The sequence below is a fragment of the Bos javanicus genome, chromosome 9 (assembly GCF_032452875.1).
Source record: "Bos javanicus breed banteng chromosome 9, ARS-OSU_banteng_1.0, whole genome shotgun sequence".
Classification (NCBI taxonomy): domain Eukaryota; kingdom Metazoa; phylum Chordata; class Mammalia; order Artiodactyla; family Bovidae; genus Bos; species Bos javanicus.
The window spans coordinates 82,100,663-82,116,324 of record NC_083876.1 but is presented as its reverse complement, the minus strand read 5'-3'; the positions used below and the strand labels follow the sequence as shown (position 1 = coordinate 82,116,324).

The 15,662-nt window shown below is 35.2% G+C and overlaps 1 protein-coding gene across 13 annotated transcripts in view; it reads right to left on the bottom strand.

The window, feature by feature from the left end:
* The window catches only part of UTRN (utrophin), a 555,367-nt gene that overhangs the window by 56,056 nt on the left and 483,649 nt on the right, over nucleotides 1–15,662 (bottom strand). For all 13 annotated transcript variants that reach the window (XM_061428217.1, XM_061428218.1, XM_061428216.1 and 10 more), the window contains 2 exons: nucleotides 12,275–12,476; nucleotides 5,753–5,838 (listed from right to left, as the gene is read on the bottom strand). In XM_061428217.1, the coding sequence (XP_061284201.1) occupies nucleotides 5,753–5,838; nucleotides 12,275–12,476 (288 nt within the window). The remainder of the gene's footprint in view (nucleotides 1–5,752; nucleotides 5,839–12,274; nucleotides 12,477–15,662) is intronic.

Sequence of the window (15,662 nt, the reverse complement as noted above, 5' to 3'; positions counted from 1 at the left end):
TTCTTTATGACTTGTCAAAGGAATTAATGTAGCTAAAGTAGCAAATCTTTAAGTTTTAAAAGATTTGTTCATCAACTTTTTGTGTTTACTTCTAAATTCAGTATTTATTAAACATAGGTATTTTAATTTCTTTTAAAGTTTCTAGACTCACATCTGCTTTGCAAAAGAAACATTGAACAGTGCAAGGAATTGTCTTTTTTTTTAGGGTTTTTTTTTTTTTTTTTAGGCCCAATCAGACTCTCATTCCTTATTAGTGATAAAAATTATTTTTGTTTTACTTCACTTTATGTAACAAACTACATTAATTCCAATGTAAAGGACTTAAGAAAAATACATACTTTCATAGTTCTTAGGCTTTTCTATTCATTTAAAAATGTTTAAAAAATATTTTTAATTCAGTAAAACAAAAGCTTTTCTCCCTCCCAGTATTGGCTTATCTTCTTTTCATCACTTGTAATATTTTGAAGAACAAAATTGTTACCATATTTCCAGCAACAAAGTTAGCATACTTAAATAAGTTATTTTGGAGTAGGGAGAAATTTCACATAAAAACAATCCACTTAATTATAGAAACTAATGCTTTTTGGAAAGAAATTTTCAAGTTCTAAAAATTCAAAATTGTACAGATTCTAAATGATTTTCATATGAGGTTTTCCAAGAATAGAAGAAAGGAGAGTAAATATTTTTTGGATCCTAAAAACCATTTTCAAATTACACCTGATAAATTAGTATCAGATCAAAATGTATCATTCCTCTGCCCTCCCCTCCTTTTTAAAGAGAATAAGGCTAGATTTAACACTGTCAACAGTAAATTTTCAAGCAAATAAACCAAGCTCAGTGATATTGACACTGAGTAATTATAATGAAATATGACTTTAATTAAAAGCATACATAGGGAAAGCAAATTCAATTAAAATAAATTTAATTTTTATCATTTGTTCACTTAGATTTGGTTAGAGTTTACTTGTTTCTTCTCATTTGTTAAAAATAAGACCATTCTAGCCAAAATTATTTATCCAGAGTTCTTATTTTTAATTAATTTATTTTTAATTGAAAGATAATTGCTTTACAGAATTGTGTTGGTTTCTGCCAAACATCAACATGAAACTCTCACTGTTTGCAGATGACATGATACAATACATAGAAAACCCTAAATATACTATTAGAAAATTACTAGAGCTAATCAGTGAATTTAGCAAAGCTGTAGGATACAAAATCAATACAGAGGAATCACTCGCACTTCTATATGCTAAAACAATGAAAAATCAGAAAGAGAAGTTAAGGAATCAATCCCATTCATAATTGCAACAAAAAAATATTTAGAAATAAACCTACCTAAGGAGACAAAAGAACTGTATACAGAAGACTATAAGACACTGATGAAAGAAATCAAAGACAACATAAACAGATGGACAGATATTTCATGCTCCTGAGTGGGGAGAATTAATACTGTGAAAATGGCTATACTAGCAAATGCAGCCTACAGATTCAATATGATCCCTATCAAATTACCAATGGCATTTCTCACAGAACTAGAACAAAAAATTTCACAACTCATATGGAAACACAGAAGACCCCAAATAGCCAATCTTGAGACAGGAGAATGGAGCTGGAGGAACCAATCTTCCTGATTTCAGACTATGCTACAAAGCTAGTCATTAAGACAGTATGGTACTGGAACAAAAACAGAAATATATAGACCAATGGAATAAGATAGAAAGCCCAGAGATAAACTCATGCACCCATGGGCACCTTATTTTTGACAAAGTAGGCAAGAATCAGCCTCTTTAATAAGTGGTGCTGGAGAAACATAGCTGCACAGCTACATGTAAAAGAATGAAATGAGAACACTTCCTAATGCCATACACAAAGATAAACTCAAAATAGATTAAAGCCCTAAATGTAAGATCATAAATTATAAAACTCTTAGAGCAAAACATAGGTAGAACACTCGATGACATAAATCAGAGCAAGATCCTCTATGATCCACCTCCTAAAGAAATGGAAAAAAAAAACAAAAATAAACAAGCGGGACCTAATAGAACTTAAAAGCTTGTGCCCAGCAAAGGAAACCATAAACAAGGTAAAAAGACAACCCTCAGAATGGGAGAAAACAATAGCAAATGAAACAACTGACAAAGAATTACTTTCTAAAATATACAAGCAGCTCATACAAGTCAATATCAGAAAAACAAACAGCCCAATCAAAAAGTGGGGAAAAGACCTAAACAGACATTTCTCCAAAGAATACATACAATGGCTAAAACACACATGAAAAGATACTCAACATTGCTCATTATTAGAGAAATGCAAATCAAAACTACAATGAGATATCATCACACACCGATCAGAATGGCCATCATCAAAAAGTCCACAAATAATAGGGTGGAGAGGGTGTGGAGAAAAGGGAATGCTCTTGCACCGTAGGTGGGAAAGTAAACTGATACAGCCACTATGGAAGACAGTACAAAGACTCCTTAAAAAACTAGGAATAAAACTACCATATGACCCAGAATTCTTATTATGATTCTCAGAGTAAACCTGTTCCTGGGATGAGGCCTCTGAAATCAATACAGAGTTGATGCATACATGTAATAATAATAATCTCTAGAGAGAAGTGCCCATATTCAACAAGATCCATCCTGCCCACCTTTCCCCTTTTGAGGAAGACAGCTACACTACTATGCCACTAGTAAGGTAAAACCACACGCAAAACAGAAATGATTTCCTAACATTCCGACATATTTCTGAATTCTTAGAGAAGTTCACATTTGGATGTTACAGTCAGATACAACAAGGAGTGTCAGGATGTGGGGATGGATCACAGGAAAGTCTCAATCTAAATATAAGTAAGCAAAAAAGAGATGCAAAAGGCCATTTGAAAGCATCTTTGTAAATGTGCTCTGATGAGGCCAGGAAACCACTGAGCTCTAAGCAGGAAGGCCAAGGTGCTGTTAGAACCTAATCAAGTGACATTCCCAAGAAGTCACAAAGAGAAAGAGGGTGTCACCGGGGTAGACACACTGACATGAACCGTTGCAAAATCAATGTTCAGATGGATACCAATTCACCCAGAAGAGCAGCTCTGCCCCTGAGTTTGGAGAACAAATTGTCCTGAATATTAATTCCAACAAAGAAAATAATAATGAGAAAGTGTTCTGATACCACTGGGGAAATCACAACTGGAATGAGAGTTGCTAAGGACCTCAAAGTAAAAAACAAACAAAAAAACCCAGAATATTCTGAGTCTCAATACTCTCAAGAAAGATTTAAAGATTTCAACCCGAAGATTCCTTATTTAATTTCTAAATGGCATGTGTATGCATGCCGTGTGGCTTCAGTTGTGTCCAACTCTTTGTGACCCCGTGGACTGTAGCCCACCAGGCTCCTCTGTCCATGGGATTCTCCAGGCAAGAATACTGGAGTGGGTTGCCATGCCCCTGTCCAGGGGATTTCCTGACCCAGGGATTGAACCCACGTCTCTTCTCTCTCCTGCATTGACAGGTGGGTTCTTTACTACTGGTGCCACCTGGGAAGCCCCCTAAATGGCATACTTCATGGATTAAATTAAATATCAGAGGTTTTCGTTGCAGGGCTTCCTCTTCCCCTACCACAATCTGAAACTTTAATGTTGAATTATCCAGAGTATTAAGTTTACCGATATTTGTGGAAAGTGTGTCCACTGTAGTTCGAGTGTATGAGTACATGTATGCTGAAATACCTCCTCATTTGAAAGATTATACATTTCAGAAGTATGTGTGAAGGTATGTGTGTAGATAAGAGATTTTTTATATTGCATAGAATTTGGTTTCTGCTCTAAACCTACGGGGATTCCCTGGTGGCTCAGACGGTAAAGCGTCTGCCTGCAATGTGGGAGACTTGGGTTCGATTCCTGGGTAGGGAAGATCCCCTGGAGAAGGAAATGGCAATCCACTCCAGCACTCTTGCCTGGAAAATCCCATGGACGGAGGAGCCTGATAGGCTACAGTCCATGGGGTCGCAAAGAGTTGGACATGACTGAGCGACTTCACTTCGCTTCACTTCTAAACCTACAGACACCATGTTGTAACTCTTTTGGCCTTAGCTGACTCTCATAATCAGCTTGAAAAATAAAGGGAGGAGGAAGAATTGTTGATCTAGAAAAATAGATCACCATTACATTTTAATAGTATTCATGATAAACTCTGCAGTTGTATTCACACTGTTTTCAGAGTAGGTTGAGCCCCATGACATAACTAACTTTTCAACAAACCCTAAATTCTTTCAGGAACACATGAAAACAGCAAATCACAGTTCTAATCTGATACACTGATGATTTCATTAACATTTTTCTTTCTCACTCATTATAGTAACAACATTTTTAGCTTTGAAAATGATATCTTTTGACAATTATGATGCTGAAGACAATTTAAATTCTAGATAAAGTGCCACCATGCAAAAGTCTGGGTAGAGATTTTTTCTGCATGGTTTACTGAGTTCTGACTCCATCAAGGCACCTCACCTCCTGATACTACAATCAGCTTTTCATTTCATACATATCCACATCTCTTTTCATTGGCATTCTTGTCAAACTGTGTAAGAACAAGCCATCATGACCTAGCCCTGGAATTCAAAATCAAACTACCTCACAGCTGTCCCAGAAAATAAATGTATTTTAAAATGTATTCATATTCAGAGAAGATGCAAAACTAAAATTTATAGAAGTTGAGGTCAAATATTCTCTTTCTGTGGTATCTCCCATTCATGAAATATCCCCCTCTCCCTCTCTCTCGAAAGTATGGCTAGATGTATCTGTACAGAATCACAGGAGGCTATGCAAGACATAATCAAGTAACTCATATTTTATTGATATAATTAAATAAAAAATTTACAGTAATTAAGAGTTTGGAGACTTAGCAGTATTTACTACCATTTATTCAACAACTGCTATTTTAGGTAATTACTTTCAAAGCAAGAATTATTAATTTCACTCTTCAGTTGAAGATTTGCTAAGTTTCAGCTTCCTGAAATGTGAAATGGGAGTATTCTTACTACCTCTTAGCTGTTGGTATTCAGTGGAATCACCCAGCCACCAAGTGGTAGAGCTGAGATTTGAAGGCAGGTCTTCTGGCTCCTAAGCCTGTTCATTTCCAAATGCCAAGATGCTGACCTTTATTAACTGATAGTAAAAAAGTCACCACTGACTTATTTGCTGAATAAAAACAAATATAACAAAAAACTTTTTTAAATGTACTACTTTTAATTTTTTCATACTATAAAATACAATTATTTGTCTCACTGTAACTATAACAGTTGTAGTCCATCCCGATTTTCTTAAGCATTGGAAATATATGGAAATAGAAAAGGCTGTAGCTTTATAGTCAGAAAAATCTACAATCTAATTCTAGCTCCACATTTACTGTCTCTGAAGCCTTAACTAGATTTTTAACCCATCCCCAGCATTATTTTTTTTTCAGCTGGAAGATGGACATCACAATGCCTATATTACGGGATAATCATTCTAAGAATTAAATGAGATATAATCTGTAGTCTGTTCTTACACCATCAAGACACCTCACATCTTGATCCTATAAATCAGTTTTCTATTTCATAGAAATCCACATCACTTTGCACCAATACCCTTTGTCTAGCCGAGTACATGCATAGTCAAGGTTTTTTAAAAAATGGGAACCATTATTACTAGCAAAAGTAATATCCAATAAATTGTTATTATTACTAAAAACGGTACTGCTGGAGGAAAAGTCTTACATACATCTGTATTTTTCTTCTAACAGGCCTTTGGAGAGAGCAATCAATCCAATCTTCAGACTCTGCACTCTTATTTTTCCAGTCCGGCCCCTGAAATTGTAAGAATCTCAATGTGTTATATGCCTTTAAAACTGTATAGGGTATGTTAATTATTTCTGGATGTCTATTTTCTTGAGGGTAAACCATAAAAAAGCTGCATCTTAATGCAACTTTCTATTCAATTTTATTTATTAATGTTAAGCCCATACTGTAAGTTCATGACAAATTGTAACAGTATATCTGACTTAGTCTGGAAGAATATACAGCCTAAAATCACTTTACACAACATATGAACTAGAAAGAACAAAATAAAGCAAAATGAAAGTGCTAATTATAAAGCTAAAAAGATTTCATTTTTATAAACATTGAATTAAAATTTGTTAATAATTATATATGCAATATACAAAATAGCTACTGATATATATAATATGCATGTGGCAATATAGTAAGAAAGGGATAATGATGTATCTAAAAACAGATGTAAATTAGCTCTATATTGAGGGTTTATAACTTGTTGAATACTTAAAACACTTGGTCTTCATTGTTTTTTTTTTAGCTCTGTCAATGTGGTTTCTATAAATTACTACTGCAGTTATAATAGTCAATGATCTTAAACACACAGGTGTGCAATCTTTATTTGGGGAAGTATCAAATTACAATTAAACACAAAATTTATTTAATTAACCCTTCATATTATGCCAAAGAGAGACCATTTCAATTTCACATATACTTTGACTAGAAAAATAACTTTATGTTTAAAAGCATGGATTTTATTTATTTTTTTGTTAAAGAATTTTAACAAAAGTTAAAATATTTTGTTAAATTTGTATTTATTCTTTTGTTAAAGAATAAATGAGTTGCTTTATCAGATGTCATGCTGTACTGGATCTTGGGGCTGTGGAAAGGAAAATGCAGAAGCTACAAACACTAATAACACATGATCCTTGCTGTGAAATAACACACAGTCTCAAAAAAATAAAGATATAAAGACTGCTATCTTTACTATTTCATATAAACAGGATTAGTTTTCAATTTCAGTTTCTATTGTGAATTTTCTTATGTTTTCCATATACAATTACAACACATTCAAAACCTATAACTAAATGTTTACATAATTATATGAGTACATAAAATGTAGTAATTCATAACATTTAAAAACATATAAATATTTGTCTCATTTAATTTTAGGTAGTCTTATTGTCAAACTGGACTTAACTCTGGCTTATTGATATTTTTATTATTAATGCTAATTGATATCTTTCATTCTCAAATTATAAATAGTCAAGTAAGTTTCTGTATTCACACTATGACATATAAAGTATAAAATAAGTTTATAAAAAGGAAAACATGCTTAGGGATTAGTAAAATGCATTTTCAAATAGTCCCTTGTGGAAATTCCTTGACTGTCCAGTGGTTAGGACTGTGTACTTTCACAGACGAGGACCCAGATTCAATCCCTGGTTGGGGAGTCTGCAAACTGTAGGGCACAGCAAAAAACTTAAAAAAAAAAGTCCCCTGACAGCCTAGAGTTTATAATCTATATTAAATCATACCCAACAAACATACTTAACCCTTACTATGTATGTGTACAACATTCAGAATTGACGTATGAAATAACTAATACTTAAACTTTAAAATAAATATACCCATTTAAGCAGAAATCTACTCTATATACATTCCAGTTTCTCACAATTATAGAAACACAGGTTTCAAATTAGCCTTAAACTGAGCCATGCTATGAAATGTGTTTCTACTTCATATTTTTAAGGTCTTTCCTAATTATCACATGAAAAGAAGACTGTGTCTGTTTTTTACCCTCCAAAACTCAGGAAATTATATTCTCTGGACAACAGACTTGCAGAAAATAACAAAAGGCTGTGCAAATGGACTAGCACATGAATGTGGCTAAGAACAAAGTAAGCCCTTAAGTGGAAAAAAAAAGATCAAACTCATACATATTGGAGGCTGACCTCCAGTCTATGGTGACAGTACAACAAAGGATCATCATCAGGAAGACTATTGAAAATGTCAATCATCCATTCATTGCACCACCAATGACTATGGAGGCTTACTGAGATCCCAGCATCGTTCTGTATACCATAAGTTTAAGACATGATTCCTACCCATGACTAGCTGGACAGGTGAGACAAGAAAACAGCTAGAGAATCACAAGGAAATACAAGACCGATCTTACGCATGGAAATAATCAAATACAAATTGGTGTTTAGCCTAAGTAGTTACTAGCCTCACGATATTTGATAGAGAAGATAAGTCTAAAATCAGACATTGAAGACATGACGCAGCTGGACTACCCTGACTAGGAGAAAGCGAATTATCATAGGAGAAGCCCAGACAAGGGGACAGGGGAAGGGGATATGAGCACTAAAGTCAAGACTCATCAGGCACAGCAAGAACTTGCATCAAGGGTACATGACTGATAATGTTGCCGAGGTTATATGGACCCAGATGAGAGAGGGCTTTAATATTAAATATGTTGCAGAATTTGAAAGAGAATAGGGAGACAATAAAATTTTTCAGTGAGTAACATAACCCTATATTTCAGTATTTAGTTCCCTGATAGTTTTCATAAATTCTCCTGAAATTAATTCAACCAGAAAGATATGTATTATACCTTATAAATAAAATTATATCCACCTTGGATAGTGGGGAAAATGACTTAACAGTGCATCAAATGAGATTAATATTTTCTGCAGGGACAAAAATATTTAAACCAAATAATCCAGACTACTGCTTTAAATCTTGATTTAAATGAACTCAATTTCCATTAAATTTAAAAGGAAGATTGTGGAATTAAGACTTTTTAGCCCAGGAAGATCAAGACTGAGTGAGGCTGTGAACACATAAATGGAATCAATCTTATCTTTATAGTTTATAAGGTACTTTCTAAATATACTATATCATTTGCCCTTCACAATCACTTATGTATGAGAAGCAGAACAGATAATTTTATCTCAGTTTTTCACCTGGAAAAATTAAGATGCCAAAAATTAAGTGGTTGCCAAGTTGTAAAGCAACCAGTACCAAAAATTTGAATTCTTATCCTCCACAACAAAAGAAAATAGATTTTTTTTCAGACAATTCAGAATATTAGAAGGTGGCAACATGTTAAAAGCCGAAAGAAACAGCAAACAATATAATTTATAAAGTCCCATTTTTCTTAGATATAGCAGTATAGTAGGAAAAATCAAGTGATCGTCAAAAAACCTGAATATTAGTTACATATCTACCACTAATATACAGTAGATAGCTGTGGATAAATTGTCTTATCTCATTGGGTCAGTCTCTCAATCAGTAAAAAGAGGACAGAATGGAAGATCCTTGAAGTCTTTCTGCTTCCAGAATTCTAGGACCTCCTGTGTGTGCATCATTTGTTATTTCAAGAGCTGGTTGAATATATTTCAAGAGCTGAAAATACCAGGTCTTGTTGCAACATGCTACACAAAGCAATGCAGTTATATATATATAGTTAATAGATGAATGTCAGATTAACTGAATGAAGAGAAGAGTTTGGTCATGATACCATTTCCAAGTTCAGAGACTTTTTAGGGGTCCATGATGTCCTGGTGCATTGAATGCTGTAGATCACAGTTCTACCAGTTTCTCAAAGGAAACTAATGACTTGAAAACAGCTAATAACTCTTGTGTGAAGTGAAGTGAAAGTCACTTACTTATGTCTGACTTTTTGTGACCCCGTGAACTATAAAGTCCATGGAATTCTCCAGGCCAGAATACTGCAGTGGGTAGCCTTTCCCTTCCTCAGGGAATCTTCTCAATCCAGGGATTGAATCCAGGTCTTCAGCATTGCAGGAGGATTTTTTACCAGCTGAGCCACAAAGGAAGCCCAACATCTCTTATTTAGATAAATGAATAAGTCATACTTGCTACAGAAATTTGGGTAATTAACTCTGGCCCTCTGAGACTACCATCAGAGGAGTAACTGTTTCCTTAGGTGAATTAGCGGCGTTTCTCTTCAAAATGGAAAACTCAACTGAATGGCCACTGCTCTAACCCAGCATGGTTGTTGCAGTTTCTTTGGCATGCTGTTGTTGTTCAGTTGCTAAGTCATGTCCCTTTCTTTAATGTCTCCTGGAGTTTGCTCAAACTCATGCCCATTGAGTCAGTGATGCCATCCAACCATCTCATCCTCTGTCACCCTCTTCTCTTCCTGCCTTCAATCTTTCCCAGCATCAGGGTCTTTCCCCATGAGTCAGCTCTTCACATCAGGTGGCCAAAGTATTAGAGCTTCAGTCTCAATTATCAGTCCTTCCAGGGAATATTCAGGGTTGATTTTATTTAGGATTGATTGATTTGATCTCCTTGCTGTCCAAGGGATTCTCAAGAGTCCAGGACTCTCTTTGGCATGGAAAGGGGATAAATCCTAAAAGCTCTTTTCTTTTAAAAAGGAGAATTTCAAAATACTGTCTTTCTAAATAAGAAACACTTATCTCTGTGTTGCATTTCTCATGTGTTCACATTTGATGGTAGAAAGTGATAATATGCCAAAATTTAACTCCCTGGAATATGAATCACAACATTTCACACACTGCTTCCTTCCCAACTAAGTGGCACTGTTCCCTGTGGGCAGTCCAGTGAAGACAGCATATGTATGTGTTATGGGCTGAGCTACGTTCCCCTAAAATTGATATGTTTCAGTCCTAACTCCCAGTACCTCAAGATGCAACTAAATATGGAGAGTCTTAAAATTGGCAATTAAGTTAAAATAAAGCATATAGGGTGGGCTCTAATCCACCATGATTAGAGTTCTTAAAGAACATTAGGACACAGACATACCCAGAAGCAAAACCATGTGGGACACAAGGAGAAGACAGCCATCTAAAAGCCAAGGAAAGAGGCATCAGAAGAAATCAGCCCTGCTGACATCGTGAGTTTGGACTTTCAGTCTCCAGGACTGTGAGAAATAAATTTCTGTTGCTTAAGCTACCTAGGCTGTGCTGTGATACTTACGGAAGCCCAAGCTGACTAATATAGTGTGTTAGAGTCACAGATAATGCCGAAAGAGAAGGGCAATTTAATATCTTCTCCAGTTCTTCCTTACAATATAGATCAAAATGCACACTTCTTCCAAACTCCATAGAGCTAATGAAGTTCTTAACTATAACTTTCTGGGACATAAAATTAAGTGATAAGCTTTGTAGATAAAACACCTAATTGATCTGTTATTTTAGTGAATTTACTACAGAAAATGTCTCTTACAGGTTTAAAAAAATTGAAGACCAACTTAACAGTGAATTAATGCTAACAGTCATGATTTATCCTAGAAGTATAAAAATTGGAGTAAAAATGAAATGTATTAAAATGTATTAGACAAGGAGATAGCAAAGCCCATGTTCATCATGGTAATGGAGATTCATGCTATCTGTTCTTCAGTGAGTTTCTTAAGAGTTCTCAACCACACAATGGCAATTTGATTATTAAAAAAGGCTTTGTTATGATATTCGTAAGTAATGAATGATAAAAGATTTTTCTAACCAGAAGAATAAATGAAATTTTAATTAAATCATCCTGAAAGCTATTGTAACTATCATTTACTTCTTATACAGAATCAATCAGATGCTTGCATTTATGAACTATCATCTATTTTCTTTCACTCTAAATCAAATAAAAAACTGACAAGCACAAATTTTCATATAGCTAATTAATGGAAAATAACTTTCAGAGTCTGAGAGAAAAACAAAAGTTCTAATTTTCTTATTTCATCTTTGCATACTTTAACCCCCTACCAGAAGAATGAATAATTCCTAATGTTTCAGAAATGTCAGCCCACAGCAGGGCTTTCTAGAATTGATTATTTCACAAATGCATTGTCACATTCAAGAAAGTCAAATTAATGGCAAATGAGTCATGCTGGAAGTAGGGAGTGCTCTCTCTGTAACATTGAGTATCTAATTAAATTACAGATATTAGAGTGGCCTAAAGCATAAGTTATTTAAAACACAATACATACACATAACCACAATGGCAATAAATAAAGCCAATACCAAAAGAGAAATTAAATCCTTTTAACTGCCATCCAAATTGCTCTTAAGTAGTCATACAAAAAAATGCAGAGTGGATTATTATGAACCAATAAATTTGTAAACTCAAAACAATAAATATTAAATTTTTTCTTTTGAAAAAATACTATAAAAAATTGAGGAAGGAAATCAGACTTTTTTCATTAGGTTTCCTCCAGCATAGAGACTAAAAACACTACAAATTTGACCATCTTTATAAACTGAAGCAAGATCTTAAAATCATAGATGGACATTCTTTTTTGTTCCATTGTTGGTTAAGAACTCAATTTTTGGAAAGTCATTCCTTCTCAACAATTAACATAAATATTTCCACTGGGAAAAGTACTTTGAAAGTACTTTCTTAAAAATCCAGTTACAAAAATTCAGATATTTTACATCATCAAAAAATATCATCCAATGATTACATTTTAATGAAAAGAACGCAAACTTACGTATCATATACATTGAGTAGCCAGTTGAGACACATATCCACACAGAGAGGAACGTTGACCAGATTCTTATGCATTTGTTCAAGGCCATCATAAGTTGTTGTCAGACAGTTGATGACATCTGGAACACTAAGAAGCTGATCATTTTGGTTCAGTTTGTGCTGTTCGAAAACTTCATTTGTTGTATTCAACTCTAAGAGATCCACTAATCAGGTGAGAAAAAGGAATATGTACAGTCACTACATTACATAACAACATTGAAACAAAGTCACTTCCAGTCTTGAGTTTTAGCTTGATTCTTCAATTTAAGAATCTATCCTTTTAACTAATTTCAATTTTTAAAAAATAAATAGCATTTCCATTCTTACATCTCTAAACTCTTCTTTTATTCACATCTCTTACATTCACACTTTTGAATCTATACTCTTGACATGTCTCAATATGACCTCATTTTTCACTCTATAGAATATTAGTTTTTCCTGTTTTATTTTTCTGGTTTTCCTCTCTTCAGCTTCTTTGTACTTTTGAGTGTAGGAAAGCATAAATCTCTAAGTCTATTCCTTGTGGGGGGTGTGTGTGTGTGTGTGAGTGTGTGTGAGTGTGTGTGAGTGTGTGTGTGTGCACTCAGTCGCATCTGACTCTTTGTGACCCCATGGACTGTAGCCCACCAGGCCTCTCTGCCAATGGCATTTTCTAGGCAAGAATACTGGAACGGATTGCCATTTCCTAACTGTAAGAGTACAGAGATCTTCCTGACCCAGAGATCTAACCCGAGTCTCTTGCATCTCCTGCATTGGCAGGCGGATTCTTCACCACAGTACCACCTGGGAAGCTCTATTCCTTATGGTAGAACATCTAGAATATGACACTGCTCTTTTTCAAACTCCTGAGAACAGCCCACTCACCACTCTCCTATTCATTCTTTATATCACTGTGAAACTGATCATTCTTAAATAGTTTCTCCACATGCACATGATTAAATACAAAGTTCACTGAAGATATTTAGTTCCTAAAACAGGTTCTGTAGAAAAATAATAGCTCTCCACTGCCTACTGAGTCAAGCCTTATTTATGTTCTAAGTCGCTTCAGTTTGTCCAATTCTTTGCAATCCTATGGACAGTAGCCTGCAAGACTCTTCTGCCCATGGGATTCTCCAGGCAAGAATACTGGAGTGGGTTGCTGTGCCCTCCTCCTGGAGATCTTCCCAACCCAGGTATCAAACCCATGTCTCTTATGTCTCCTGGCAAATGGGTTCTTTATCACTAGCACCACCTGGGAAGCTCAAGCCTAATTTATAAGGCCCTCAAAATCTGGCCCCAACCTGGTTTGCTTTCCATGACACTTTGGCAAATGTGTAACTTGTAACTAGGTAGGGGGAAAACAGGCTCACGGGCCAGGACACCCAGCCACGACTCTTCATGTATTTGCTTCCACTGCTTACTCTTCATGGACGGAACCTCTACATGGGCATGGCTGGTGCTAGAGCATGCAGGGTGGGCACAGAGGAGAACGTAGAAGAGCCCTGCTCTCAAAGATCACCAGTCTGAGAAGGAGGATAAGCATTCTGATAACTTTAAAAATGCCCTAAGAGAAGACATCAATTTCTATGAGCGCTATTACTGCTAGGGGAGTAGAAGCAGCCTAGAAAAAGCTCCCTGGGAAGATGGGATTTGAAATGGACCTTCAACAATAGATAAGATACAAGAGATTCATGTAAAGCAAGGAAAGAATTCCAGGAAGAGAAAATTGCTTGAGAAAAGACAAGAATTCAAAGAAGTCTAGGCAGCTCCAAAAAATGATGATGGCAGTATGGATGGTGTGTGGTCACACGCTGGGGGGCATATGGTTACTGCGAGGCAGACACACAGAGGGCAGGCCATGTCGGCCCAGGGGAGGCCCTCCAAGGCCAGGAAGAACAGTTTGGACAAATAGAAGAACTTTACATAATCTTTTCTTTTAATTCACTTTGAGCCAATCATTAGCTAACTGAAAACAGGAAAACATGTTAGATTATCAAACTACCACGTATCTATACATTTATTGAGTATGGAGATGCTGTCTAAATCTAAACCTGTAGGTTTGGAAAGTTACAGAACCCATGTGAACTTAAGGTGTGCTCAGGGAAACTACTGCATTATAAAATTCTTCCCCTATCACCATACTTAACTTTTTAACGTTAAAAAAATAAGCTTCAGAAAACTTTTTTTTAATATGTAAATAACAGTTTTCTTTGTGCATGATACAAAATTGTTCCCTTAAAAATATAACTTATGCTGACAGTTTAATATAATAAACAAATAGCTTCCTTTGTATTTTTGTTTTTAACCATTGAATAACCACTAATTTTGAATTTTTAAAGACATTTATGAAACACCATAGAATGATTTATTTTGTTTCCTAAGCTATCTACAGTGGAAAAGAACTGCTGTAAAATTGTACAGATTAAAATGATTTCTAAATCAAAAGAGAAGTCATTTCTTTCAACAGAGAGAAAGAGAGAATATAAAACACACACATCTAGATAAAAGATGAATCCATTTCCTTCAGACAGTAAAATGTCAGCTAATCACAAAAGTAACCTGTGTAAGTGTCACATGCATTCTAGATGGTGTCAGAAAAAAACATAAAGAACCATCGAGAATTTTCATTGTCATTTTTACCCCATTTCTTGGCACTGTACACTATTTTCAATTATAACCTTGAAGAGGACAGGAGTAAAATTCAAATTTGTTCTTCAGAGTGCTTGACAAAGAGAAGTGCCTAATAAATGACAGAGCCATAGAACTAAAATTCCACACAGACACAGAGAAACATAGTCAGATACTGCCAAAATGTTCTAAGTTTTCTGAATTCCAGCACTAATTCTGCCAGCAACATAGCACCGCTATTACATTCCCACATGGCATGAAGTGACAAAAGACCGAATTCCAAAAGGACCATTTCCTGGATCAGGGTGTCCTTGAATTTCTTCTAGAAAAGCCTCCTTTGTGATACACTTTGTAGCTATGACAGTGATTTGCCACATCCCACAGACGACCATGTCTTCAATTTTCAGTGATTTATTCTGACACTTTACCTTAGTGCCTAAGCCAGGAATACATCTCCCTGAAGTGTGTCACATTTAGGTACCTTTAACGACAGACTACATTTAAATCACAGAAAATGATGATTTTTTCTTTTCAAAGAGAGACAAATGACAGCTCAGTCATGCAGCAAATGAAATAAACAGAAGAATCATTTTCTACCAACTTTAAGGCTTTTCTTTAAACCCACAATGAAGCAAAGGGGGTTGAATGGAATTGGATCACCTTTCTTCGGTTCTGCAAAAACACATACTGCTTCGCATCTGACCTTGGGCTTCTATGGCTCTCCTCCTCTTGACATGTTTAAC